Genomic DNA, 13,707 nt, shown 5'->3' with positions numbered 1-13,707 from the left:
AAAGCAAACAAAAATCAAGAAACATGATCTTTAAAACTAGAAAACATATCAGCATTTTCACCTCATAGATAGCTTTAAGATCCTTTGCACATTGTACATTGCTCTTGTCTACTTCTACATATTCTCCTCTGCAATTCCTTTTCGCCGACTGGTAGAAATGCACAACTTAGAACTTTCTCGGATTGCGCGGAACTAAGCTAACATGTGACTATAAAACTTTCATGTAATTTGATGGCAATTTGTATGAAATACCTAGGATTACAACTGAAAGGAAGTTAAAATTGACCTGGTAGATTTCATCAGAAATAAGTGCCATGCGATGAGCAAATGGAACTTTTGAATTGTCATCAAATTTTGAATCTGTTGCTGGGTTACCCAGCACATAACCCTGAAACGGTTTGTGGGCATGTCATTGCTGCATAAAACCAAAGACACCAAGCAACAAGGTAATTTTGAGGATACTAGAATACATACTTTGAGATTGATTGGTGGTTCATGCCCAACTTCAATGCCTGCAGAGTCATTATAAACTTTGGAACTGGCCATAATCAAGAAGGGTTGGGGAATTGAGAAAGGCACCATCCAAGATTACCAGCTGATATTTTACTTGAAATGATCGGAACGATCCTTCCAGAATGTGAGTCACCGGCAACATAGAGGGGATTTCTAATAAATTTTGGGTGTCTCAGCAACCACTGTATAGCCAACCAGTACTAATTTCAGTAAATGATTTATCAACAACAGAAGTGCAAGAAGGCGCCTTGTACCTTAAATTTAATTAAACTATAAACCACGTCTGTTATCTTAAGATGCCATTATGATTGGATTAAATCAAAATGTTTTCACACCTTTCTCAGAAATTCATAACTTTGTTTGGCAAACTTTGTGTCTCCAGTCTTGGAACCTTGGAAGCTCCTTGAATAGGAGAATCCAGTGCCTACTGGTGCATCCAAGAAGATTATACTGGAGACCTGGAAATGCATCAAATAGTCGGTTGGAAATCATAAAAAACAACCAAAAATAACAGCTGTAATCTCTCATCACTCGGTCAATAAATCTTCTCCACCTTTGTCCATGAATGCGGATGCAGTGCCATGGTTGGTAAGCTGCCATTATACTTGACAATGTCAAAACGTATAGGGCCTGCATAAGTATGAAATGAATCAAAAAGCTCGTTCATGTGAAGAGGAGTAACCATTTCATATAAAAAAATGAGACTTACATTCTATTTTAGGTACCTTTTGACGGCAAAAAGAATATTAAAAAGAAGAAATAAGTGGAACACCTATCTCAAAAGCAAGTCCGGAGAAGGCAGAGCAACCAGGGCCTCCAGTGAGCCAAAGCACCAGGGGATCCTCACTTGGATTTCCTTCAGATTCTATAAAATAGTAGAAGAGTTGAACATCTTGGTTCTCATCCACGCCAATATATCTATATATAAACATTGTACTAGTTATAAAAAAAATTAAGTGCATATTATCTCTTATTCTCCTTGTTTGATCATTCCAAAGGGTTTACTGAATCTAGGAAATGAAACAATGTATGTGAAATTGAAAAACAAACTCACCCAGTTTCAAGCTTGAAGGGAAGGGAACCGGAAAATCCAGGAATATACTTAATGGTCGACAAAGAAACCGTAGGCCTTAATAACAACAGTAACATAATAAAATAGAGGTATCCCAAATTGCTGAAGTTGGTCCAATCAATGTCAATGTTCTGCTTATGAATTTGCACTTTCATTTTGGCCAATTGTTCATAAATTTTTTATTGCTGATAGGATTTGAATTTCTACCCTTCTCTGCCTTATGGCTGAGAAAGATGAGTGTAAAGGAGATTTGATATCCCTCGGAAGAAGAAGAAGAAGACGAAGACGAAGAGCTTGTTTTTGGACTTGCTGCATGGCTGATACAGATGTTGATGATGCGTTATCTATTTTGGGTTGTAAGTTAGTTCTAAGTTACATAGGCAATCACGTGGGCCATCTTTGTCTCATCTTGCACAAAATGGTGAGGATAGAAGATGCATATTCTCATCATTGTACTGCAGAATCAAACAAATGTATACTATTACTTGTTTTCTTCTTCTTTGAAACAATTTTTGTTTCTTACACCATCAGATTGATGAAGCAAAGTTTGTAACTATGAAAATGGAGTTCTATGTTTACTTTTCTGTCACACGGTGATTCTTTTCATATTTAGTTTCTGAAGGTCATTACAAAGCAAATAACCTATTAAGGTGCTCACTTTGTCTACAATGGCGGACAAAATTAGTGTCTTTAAGTGGCCATGGCCATTACAAAATTTCTTAAGAGTTTGGTTTCCTTAAATAAAGTGATCTTAGAGGAGGATAAAATTAAGGCAGTGGGGTCAGTCCTAAACTGCCAAACTTAAAACTCATCAAGGGGTTACATCTATTGTTCCTATATCCAATCAATTGGGATTGAGCAAATGAAATCTGGATTTTGTTGGTGAACTTTCAATATCTCAAGTCAAGGATTTGGTTACACTTAACATTAAAGAATTAGTTAATCAACCAATTTCAATCATGATCTCAATCGATCCTTTATTCATCTCATTCTCTTTATATATGTGTACAAATGGTTGTGATAAGTGGAGCACAATGAGTTTTTAAGAACTCAAGCAATTTGCAGATCGGGGTTCTGGAGCTAGAGCAGGTTCTTGAGAAGTCCATCTCTTGAACATGGCAAAACATTGCTTAGGCTGGTATTCTGGAGCTGGGTAACCAGCTAGTTTTACCAATCAGAAACTGCAATTGGCACTTGAGTAATGGTTAGAGAATCCAATTCTTGAATACCTTCACTGTTGGAGTATTCCCTCGAATAGCTGCATTAGAATTTAGGACTTGAGTAAAAGCAGAAAATCAATTTTTTTGAAGCTTCATTGCATTAGTAGAATAATATATCTATATAGTTTATAGTGCTAACCTGCAACTTCACCATCAACAATAGAAAAATTCAACAATAAAATAAAACAATTGGACATATTTGTTGATGTGTTTAGCACTTGTTCTTCTTATACTTATTGGTCTATAAGTAAAGTGATTTCAACCTTCATCAAATCGTATTCTTTATCATATAAAAGTGGCCACTCTCTAAGAACCATGAAGCTTATAAAATTATTTGGAAAAATAGTTCAATATGTAGTATCTTAATGTCTATAATTAAGAAAAAGAAAAAGTTAAAGTTAATGGCTCCAATAATGGATTATTAAATATTGATGAATCTAAATTGTCGAAGCATTGTTTGATAAACTGAAATCTACCCACCTCTCTATAATGTAATAATACGTGGAGCTGCATAATTTTTAAAGTGAGAAAACCTTAGCACTTGCTTATATAAAACAATTGAATTGTAATAAACGTACCAATCAAATTTATAAAAACACCCATTACTTAGGTTATGAGGTTCTATCAATCGCAATCTTCTGCGGGTCCAAAATGCAAATTAGGTCAACTTTTCTATGTCTTCCTTCGCTTTAGTAAGTAAGATGTTGTACCTGACTTATGGAAAATGCTAAATTATGGATTATGTTATTTATAAGTTCAATTTGATTAAAATGTTTAATATGATTTAAGTATTCTTATCGACACAAAATAATATTATTGAATTGATAGTTTGAAATAACCCAGGGCCATCAGATTAATTATGATCTTAGCTTGATTTAATTTGATAGGACCCGACCATTGTTTTTCCTTTTGGGATAATATTGCCCAAGAAATGAGGATCTACCCCGTTTGAAAGACAATTGAGATTATATTTAACCCATTAATACAGAAATATACTTCTTAATACAAGGGTATAATTATATTTCCATTACTACTTAAATATATTTAATCTAAAACCAATTTTTTTCCATAGCATTGAGTCCAGCCTTTAATTTGAGTTTTGTCATTTGGGTTCAATTTATACTGATTAAGCCTCGATGTCTCAGACGAGAAGTCTCCAAGAGCAAACTTTCGTCACCAGGTGGCAGCAGTACCATATCAGACTGAGCCTAAACGATGGCTAGAATCACTGATCTATTGACAAACTTATCGGGCAGAAAATATAGGGGAATCATGGATATTTGTACCCTAAAATTATAATATCTGTACAAAAAGATCAAGATGTTAAAGTTTCTGGTAGGATTCACATATCCACTCGAGTCCTGAACATACCAATAACTGATACAAATTATGATATTCCATTAAAAAGAGTATATAAGCTTCAAATATAATCACAACCAACCTCAAATCACAAAGCCAAACTAAAAATTAAAGGTAACTACAGAAACAAGAAACAAAAGAAAGTAGACAATGGTCAATTTGGAACAGCATAGCTCCTACTTCTTTGAAATAAATTACTATTCTTCTTGACCTTGACATCACCCTCCTCAAAATCACAAATATGTTCTTCATCAATTCTCCCAATACCAACACTAAAACTCCTCGGCATTTTCTTTTTATTTGATCCACTTTTACTTGCCTGCACTTGTCTCTGAAGAAGATCCGAATCAGTTCTATTGCCTAGACTCCTTGTAGAAGCAGCTCTAATGAGCTCTCTCATGTCCTCGTTATTGCTCGATGATTTGGACGAGTTAACACTGTAACTCCGGGGCAAACCCATGTTGACTTGACCCGTTGGGCACCCCATCGCCGTCCCCAAAGCAATCTTCTCTGACCAGTCAGTCATGCCCTCCACGTACAGGTCCCTCGCCTTGATTAACATCCTTATTGTTGCCCTCAAGCATTTGTTGAATATGCCCGGTTGGTTGCTCTTCTTGGTTTTTACGTTGCTCATTTTTTCGATGCTCAATTACGTACCTTCCTGATCCACAAACAATAACTGATATCTCCCTCTATATATATAACAGAAGGAACGGACAGGATACTCAGAAGCCAAATATTATATATAGATAATTACAAGTTATTTCTGATTATGAATAAGTATACATTTATAGGTGGTGTTTGTTATATATATTTGCGTAATTAAGGAGGGTTTAATAAAATTAATTAATGAAAGGGATGGAGACTTTGCATTATTATTGCAGGCTATTGGTTATGTGGTCAAACGAGTATTGTGGGACTCAACTTTTGTATGTACTGTAGAAGGTTTCAAAAATAAGTCCGCTGGTCAGAGAGTTGAAATACAGAAGCAGACACAAAAGAAAATCAAAGTTGTTTAATGAAACAAATTAAATATGAAGATGCAGAAGAAGGGAAAATGGGTGACCGATTTACATTATCATATGATAAAATATTTGGTATGGAATAGTGACACCTGAAAATAATAAATCTTCCTTTATTTTATTCAATTTTTTGACAGTTTTTAGTAAGAATAATGGATGAATTTTCAAAGTCCAGCGCGATTAACAACATAAAATAAATCACCGTTTTTTAGTAGTATGCATAAAGCATCAATTTAATTGGTCAATAAGTGACGGAGTTGGATTCTTACTTAAGTTCATATTCTGATGACTGACATGGATAATATAGCTTCATAGTTGGACTTTCCTAACACGTACAAATTAATGGACTTAATTAGTCAGATAAAGTGACTATTTAGCTAACTAATTAATTACTTCTAAGATTGATATATTAATTATATCCACAGTGAAATTAGGTTTAATAATACAGGCTTAAAACAGCAGCAGGAATGGATTGATATCGTGATGAACCTTGTGAGTTCTCTTGGTCATCAACTACAGACGATAAGAAGAACAACTCAGGCATTGAATGGCTGTAGCCTGTAGCTGCAAAGCCACCATTTCATAACTTAACTCCAATTCAAGAAGGTGGGGTTTCAGTTTCATTTCATCACTCATTCACTCTATAATCTCCATATTCATCACATCATAAACTGGATGTTTCAGTAAACATGAAACTTGCCGGGTCTTGAATTAGTTTTATAAAAAAAGACCATACGAAGACGCAAGTTACCATTTTATTTACTGAAATCGCCAAACGTTTCCTAGAGTATTTATATGTGACTGATTACTGCGTTGCTCGACCTTAATTTCAAGATTTCAACTTCTTAAATAGATGATAAATTATGACCCGTCGAACTATTGTAATTTATTTAAATGATTAATTGCCTGACATCACCTGCACTGTATTAATTTACTGACTTAGGTTTAATCGTTCATACCGTTTGTTTACATAGATAAGGATGAAAATCCAAATATAGTATTAATTTATTGATGCTGCATATATTTGGGGCCGCTCCATAATCAATTTGATTGTGAACCTGAGTTGGACCTACAAGCTAATTTAATTTATTATAGAGTAAACAACTTTTCTTACCTAAATAATAGCTCAATGACCTTTTTGATCCGTAGATTTTAAAAATATCATTTTATTATCCAAATTTATATCATATTTTTTATTTTAGCATCATTGTGATCTCACACCACCACCATTTTCTTCTTCGATCGTCACTCACCAAAACCCCTCAAATCGTACTCTCACCGATCTCGTCAATCGCTGACAATTGAGTGATTAGGGCTTGCACAACTATCCCTCCTAAGTTAAATTTCGATCAATCTCAACCACCAAAAGACTCATTGGTCTTCCCTCTTCAAATATCGTAACAGCCTGGACCGAATTTGTTCTCTGTTTGCCACCAAAATATAAATTTGGATAGTAAAGTGGTCATTTAAAAGTCTATGGGTGAAAAATTGTCATTAAACCATTACTTGGGTGGGAAAAAGTCGTTAACTCTTTGGGGGCATTTGGATCATATAATATTTTATTATAGGGGTATATTATATTAACGGAAAGAAATATCACCTCGAAGATTACTGGGAATGTTTGAAAATGTGTTTGGTTAGTTCAAGTAAATTGGTAAATAATATGTTTGGTTGGGAGGATAAAGAAGTGGGTATGTCATATAGATTACTAAATTGCCCTCCTTTTTAAATATTAATATAATAGTATTTTCTATTATTATTTTTTGAATAATTTCTTTTAACCCCCTACATTTGAAATTTTTCTAAAACACCCCAGTCATATAAAACTTTAATTTGTAGCGAAATCACCCACACCTACCCTAAGCCACTGTCGACAGCTAGCCACCACCGCCGGCCACTGTCGGCAGTCAACGGAATGGCACACGACTGGCTGTATATGGTCGGCTGTGCACCGGCAAAGCCGGAAAGGGCCATGGATCACAAAACCATGGCCGAAAAATAGCCAAATCTATGGCCATTTCACGACCAAAGATCTGGCATTTTCATAACCACATCTTTGGTGGTAAAACAGCCATAGAAACGCCAAAACTAGCCGTTTCCGACCATGAATTTGTGATTCATGGTCGGAAAAGGCGTTACCGGTGCACGATTGACCATATCTTGCTGGTCGTGCACCATTACGATGACTAACGTCGGCGGCGGTGGTGAGTCACAGCCAACGTTGGTCTTGGGTGGCTGGGGGTATTTTGTTAACTTTTAAATATTTTTTGTGGCTAGGGCGTTTTAACTAATTTCTCAAATGTAGGAGGGTTGGGTAATTATTATTTGGTAGACATTTGACGGCAGTTGTGTCCGAAATGGTTTTTAATTAAGGGCAAAATAGGTAGAAAAATCATATTACCCCGATAATATTTTAATAACACCCTCTAATATGGTAATAAGATTACCTCTCACATTACCAACAGTAAATACTATTTGCAATAAAAGATTACCGTAATATTTTATTACTTATAAACTAAACACCGGAATCTTACAAAATAAACGAAGATTACTCCTGTTATCTTATATACCCCAAATCCAAACGACCCTTTATTATATCAGTATTTCTGCTTTGCAGTTAAATAATATATATAGAGAAGATGACAATGCAAAAGAAAATTGATCGAGTTTGAAGTATAACAAGTAAAAACAATTAATTTTAATGGGGCATTACGGAATTTTAATATGAAAATTTCTTATAACTAAGACTGATCCAACTTATACAAATACTTTATATTCTCAGGAATCAGGATTGGCATCAAATATTAATATGTTTATTATATTATAAAGATCTATTAATTTATATGGATTATGGAGTATCAATATAAGAAATTAAATATTACTGACCAAATCCTTTATTCCATGTTTCGCTGAATTGACTTGAGACTGGACCATGCATGCATTCAAAGACTGAATATCAAATCATGTTGAAAAAATAGCTGCGAATTTATATCAAATCTTGGTCCCAAGTCAATAAATCTTTTACCTAAATTTATATATATGCTTATTTCTATTTCTATATATTTGTTAATATAAGATAAGACACTGTTTATATTGGGTTGTTAGGCCTAACTTTATACCAATAATGGAGACTGTTAGATTAAACAGGGCTTAATTGAAGAATAAATTTGGTTTAATCTTACAAAACCAAGAAAAATTTGTTCAATGTATTGGACTTTCTATGAAAAAATATATTCATATTTCTTGTTCCAAGGAAGAAAATTTTCTCTCTTATGCTCTTACCAGAAATTATGCATTCTTTTTTAGTAAAATGATAAATGTCCCAAATTGTAAAATTGTAACTAATAAAATATCATACTTTATACAGTAAGGTTGCATTTAATACCTGTAATTTAGGGTGTGTTTGGTTCAAGGGTATTTGACAGTATTTTAGTAATGTTATCTTATATTATATACATTATCATGTTTGATTATTAAGTAATAAAAAATTCTAATAATCTTCCAAAATCAATAATAATTGTTGTTGGTTATATAGGTAGTAATCTGAATACCACCATTTTTTCTAGGTATTCTAAGATTACTTGGTATTCTTATTTTTGTTGCAATTTTACACCTAACTATTAAAATATTTTGACAGTAATGCCCTTGTTCTTAACACTATTTACAAGAATATTCATCATTATACACAAGATTTTTAGGACATTATTACCCTTGAACTTGAACCAAATTACTCAAGACAGATGGCCAGATCTAGCCACCACCGACATCGTCGGAACGGTGCACGACCAACCAGATCTAGCCAATCGTGCGTCGATCTGACCGTTGGCCATATCCATGGAAACGACTGTAATAGATCTTGTTGTTTTTTACTAGAATGGATCTAGCCGTTTTTGGCCAGATCAATGCACGGCCAACCATATCCGTCCGTTCGATCATGCACCGTTCAAGCTGCGACCCATAGTGGCTTGGGTGGGTGAGGGTGCTTTTATTAAAATTTAAACTTTTATTGTGATTTGGGTGTTTTAGCAAAATCTTAAATGTAAGGGATTAAAAAAATAATCCAAATCATAATAATAATAATATTAAAAAAAAAGGGTAATTCAATAATCTATATAACATACCCATTAATTTATTCTTTTCTTCTAACTAAACATATAAATATAATATATTCACCAATTTATTATAATCTAACCAAATGTTAGGGCAAAAAATCGTCTTGGGCTTGACGATGTCCAATAACGAAATAAACATGTCACAGCCTAAGGCCTCAACCCAATCCCGATTGGGCCTACACTTAAAATCACCTTGCGACCTACCTACTCTATGAGTTGGGCTATCCTATAAATTAAGCTAAACTGGGGTTCAGTTCATTAGCCTGCAACAGTCTATAAATAGGAAATCAGAGTCCTATTCTATTTCCTCTTCTACTAAGAGTCCAAATCTTATTCAAACTATTAAACTTGATTTGATAAAGTCAAGAAATCATATCTCTTTCATGATAGGGATTATCTCCCAAAATAGGACTTAGTGTCCTACTAAGATTCCAACTCTTATTTAAACTATTAAATTTGATTCAAGAAATCATATCTCTTTCATGATAGGGATTATCTCCCAAAATAGGACTTTGTGTCCTACTAAGATTCCAAATCTTATTTAAACTATTAAGCTTAATTTGATAAGGTCAAGAAATCATATTTCTTTCTAGGGCTATCTCCCAAAAAAGAGGACTCAATGTCCTATTAGGATTCCAACCCCCTGGGTTCACTATAAAAACAGAGGTTTGCCTTCTCATTAGGCATGCAATCTCCCATAGTCAATCTACACTACTCAAAATCATCTATTTGCTCCTAAAGTTCTTGCTCCCAAGAACCCAACGCCTCCGCTGTAGTCCTAGCTTCTGACAAGACTCCTGGTAATTCTTCATCCCCTTAATTCTTATCAAATAATCTCTTTCAGCTTTGCTGACTTGAGTGTCGGAGTGCCTACGACAAACACCACCCCGGTGTTTTCTGGAAGCTTCACGCTTGCCCTTTCATGTATGCAGGTCTAGCGGATTGTCAGTGACCTCAACCTCACGGGATCAGACCCTATTTTCATGACGGTAGATTTTTTGCATCTATAGTTTGGCACCCACCGTGGGGCCTTGACAATCATCTGCCAACGGCGACTAACAACATGAGAGGAGACACGAAACTCCCCCAGACTGGCATCGTTAACTCGAAAATCTCATCACGATAAGAAATTTTTTTCGTTACTTTTCTTCATTTTAAATCCATTGAAAGTATCTATGAATCATTCACATATCATATTATGTCTATTAAGCATGAAATGTGATAACTTGAAGCATCAAAACACATCTCTTGTGTTCATAATTTGTTTATGCATTAGTTGGAATACTGCTTACTTTTGTATATGTTTAATTTCTTTTTGGGAGGTAACTAAAACTCAACCAGTCTTAATCCCAATCCCAATTCAACTTCACAGAGATTTGCCACCACTTTGAAACCCAAAACTCATCTACCTATTCTCCTAAAATCGCCTCAACAGCTTCTCCAATCATACAGTTTTAATCCTAAAATACAATAGTAATATTCTCAAAACACCCAAAGTCATCCGCAAAACATGAAAAGAAACCTTACCAGAGAAATGGGAAGAACCCACAAAACATGTTCAGCCTTCGTCACACAAAAACCCACCAAACAGACACAAAACCACCCCTAAAAAAAAAAAAAAATGTATATATATATATTAGAAATCGTGACCAACCTAGGAATTTCAAGTCCCTCACTGGGAATTCGTCGAAACCATTACTCCGTCCCCCTTCTTCTCAAAATCCGCCAAAACTGAACAAAGTATCTCTCAAAAACCTCATTGGGAAGCCACTGAAGTCTTAACAACCTCCTTAGACCACATCAAAATCACTCCCAAAGATTTCCCCCACTACCCAAATTTTCCACCAAGTCGAATGGACAGAAATCTAGATAGCCTTGATTATACCCATTCCTCAGACTACTATAAAATCAAATGACATCGCCATTCACGTACTCTCTCTCCCTCAGTTATTTATTTCAACCTCCTCTTGCATTCCCACCTACGATCTCATTCGCACCATCTCTCTCTCAATTCTCAAATCAATAACGACAACACGTCAGTCCTTATGGCTCGCCAGAAGCAAAACCTCGCAATCCATTCAGTCGCCCTATTAAAACTGAGTAGCTAGGCTAAGTGTATTGGGCTTGCCCTCAACTCCAAAATTCCAAAAACTCCTCATTGATTACACTATCAAAGTCACTAGAAACCCCCTAAACAAAACCACTTTTCAAACTTCGAAAGACTAGAGAATAAAAAACCCAAACCTCATCGATCCTTCTGCAAAACTCAGTAAATCCGGAAAACTCAGGGAAAAAACCAAAAACCAATTCTTCTTACCAAAAAGCCCCATGAAACCGTACTCAAACTAGCCTAAATTTCTCTACAAACTAGAGTAGAACAGAAGAAAATGGAGAGGCAAACAAGAAATCAAAAGGAAAGAAGAGCTTTATTGTCGAAGCCGTGAGAAGAAACCAATGAAAAACGAGTAAGAATTTTCCTGAACAAAGACACCTTCCAAATGTTTTATCAACTAGAGTATAAAGGGAAAGGTGAAGGAAAAAGAAAATGAGAAAAACGAAGAGGCAAGAAAAAGAGCTTTGAAAAGTCTCCCAAAAAGGCCACCACCATAATAAATGCAAACTTTTTCAAAACTGAACAAGTGGCAACCATTCAAGAGACATTGGAAAACATGACCCTTTGTTTTCCCACTCAATTGTTCTCAAAATCTAGATCATCCTTTTGCAAAGTTTTCAAACTTTCACACAACCCCAAGTGCAAGACGTCACGCAGTCACAAAGGCATACTCTCATGAGCATTAGTCAAAAGATGTCCCCACTCGACACGGCTCAGTCAAACTGAGTGGGAAGAATGTAGAATCATTTACGCCAAGTGTCAGCAAGCCTCACCTCTAATCTGACTCATTTTCAAAAGGATAGTGGGGAACAAACACTCTACAGCCTAAGTAGTTACAGTCTCCTCTGCAATCTGGTACAAGATCATCACCATATGTTATGCGATTTTTGGATATGCTACAACACCAGCATACAAAACAAGAGCAACAACAAATGCTATTGCTCCGAACAACTCAAACAAACGCAACAGCGTCAGATGTAGCAGAAGCAATAGCTAATAAAACAACAGCAACGGTTGGACCAACAAGCAAAGCAGCAGCTGCCGAGGCACACGCAGAAGCATTAAAAGCCACAAAGCTCCAACCTCAGTTTATCCTACCCTACTCGATCTAGCAAGCGTGAGTGGCAGCACTTGAAGAGGAAAGACATTTGTCATTGTCTCCTTTTAACTACCACTCTATTTGGTTAAATCTTTCTCTATTCGGCCCATTACTTAAATATATGCAGCCCATTTTTCCATTTAGCTCACTCTTTATTCAGTCCATAACACATGCACATCATGCATATTAAACTCTCAATTCGACTATTTGCTTAAAACATGCATGCCATGCATGTCACTGCTCCAGCTTCAATCGAATGTTTTCAACTACAAGTCGATCACGCCGACTCAACTGCAAGTTCCATAGGAGCTCCACTTGGCATACACCTTCGGATCAGCCCTGTCCGATCCACAGATTTACACATTTGGATCGACCCTGCTCGATCCATGAATTTACACCTTTGGATCGACCTTGCTCAATCCACGGATCTATACCTTCGGATCGGCCCTACCCGATCCACGGATTTACACCTTCGGATCGACCTTACTCGATCCACAGATTTACACATTCGGATCGACCTTGCTTGATCCACAAATTTACACCTTCGGATTGACCCTGCTCAATCCACGGATCTACACCTTCGGATCGGCCTTACCCGATCCACGGATTTACACCTTCGGATCGACCCTACTTGATCCACGAATTTACACCTTCGGATTGACCCTGCTCAATCCACGGATCTACACCTTTGGATTGACCCTGCTCAATCCACGGAATTACACCTTCAAATCGACCCTGCTCGATCCACGGATTTACACCTTCGAATTGACCTGCTCAATCCACGGATCTACACTTTCGGATCGGCCCTGTCCGATCCATAGATTTACACCTTCGGATTGACCCTGCTCGATCTACGGATTTACACCATCAGATCGGCCCTATCGATCCACAGATTTACACCTTCGGATCGACCCTGCTTGATCCATGGATTTACACCTTCGATCTGCCCTGCCCGGTCCATAAAGCTACACATTCAGTCGGCTAGACCGGTTGAAGGGTTCTTACACCTCAAATCGACAAGTCATCAACCCAATCCACACAACGATCCATCCGACCTAACGAGCTGCTATCACTAATCCACTTAGTCTGCACTAATTCGATTAAATCTACTCTCTAAGCTAAATACTCTTTAACTTAGAGAGTGGGGGGCTAACTGTTAGGGCCAAAAATTGTCTTGGGCTTGACGATGCCCAATAA

At 36.3% G+C, this 13,707-nt stretch overlaps 2 protein-coding genes across 2 annotated transcripts; both read right to left on the bottom strand.

Annotated features, from left to right (window-relative positions):
- Positions 1-61: 61 nt before the first annotated feature.
- Positions 62-1,740, bottom strand: LOC116118665 (serine carboxypeptidase-like 18; the record flags this gene model as incomplete). The annotated part of the gene is made up of 8 exons (XM_031404653.1): positions 1,568-1,740; positions 1,286-1,431; positions 1,067-1,143; positions 849-971; positions 593-695; positions 475-512; positions 287-388; positions 62-148 (listed from the first exon to the last, which is right to left on the bottom strand). Coding segments are annotated over exons 1-8 (849 nt in total), but the record flags the coding sequence as incomplete, so codon positions are not given.
- Positions 1,741-4,318: 2,578 nt separating this feature from the next.
- LOC116118657 lies at positions 4,319-4,798 on the bottom strand. Its single transcript, XM_031404647.1, has one exon. The coding sequence runs from the start codon at positions 4,796-4,798 to the stop codon at positions 4,319-4,321; it is 480 nt and encodes a 159-aa protein (XP_031260507.1).
- Between the last annotated feature and the right edge of the window lie 8,909 nt (positions 4,799-13,707).

Source organism: Pistacia vera, unplaced genomic scaffold (assembly GCF_008641045.1).
Source record: "Pistacia vera cultivar Batoury unplaced genomic scaffold, PisVer_v2 Contig1242, whole genome shotgun sequence".
In the NCBI taxonomy this organism is placed as follows: Eukaryota; Viridiplantae; Streptophyta; class Magnoliopsida; order Sapindales; family Anacardiaceae; genus Pistacia; species Pistacia vera.
The sequence above is the reverse complement of the archived record's forward strand: the minus strand, read 5'-3'. Positions and strand labels throughout refer to the sequence as shown.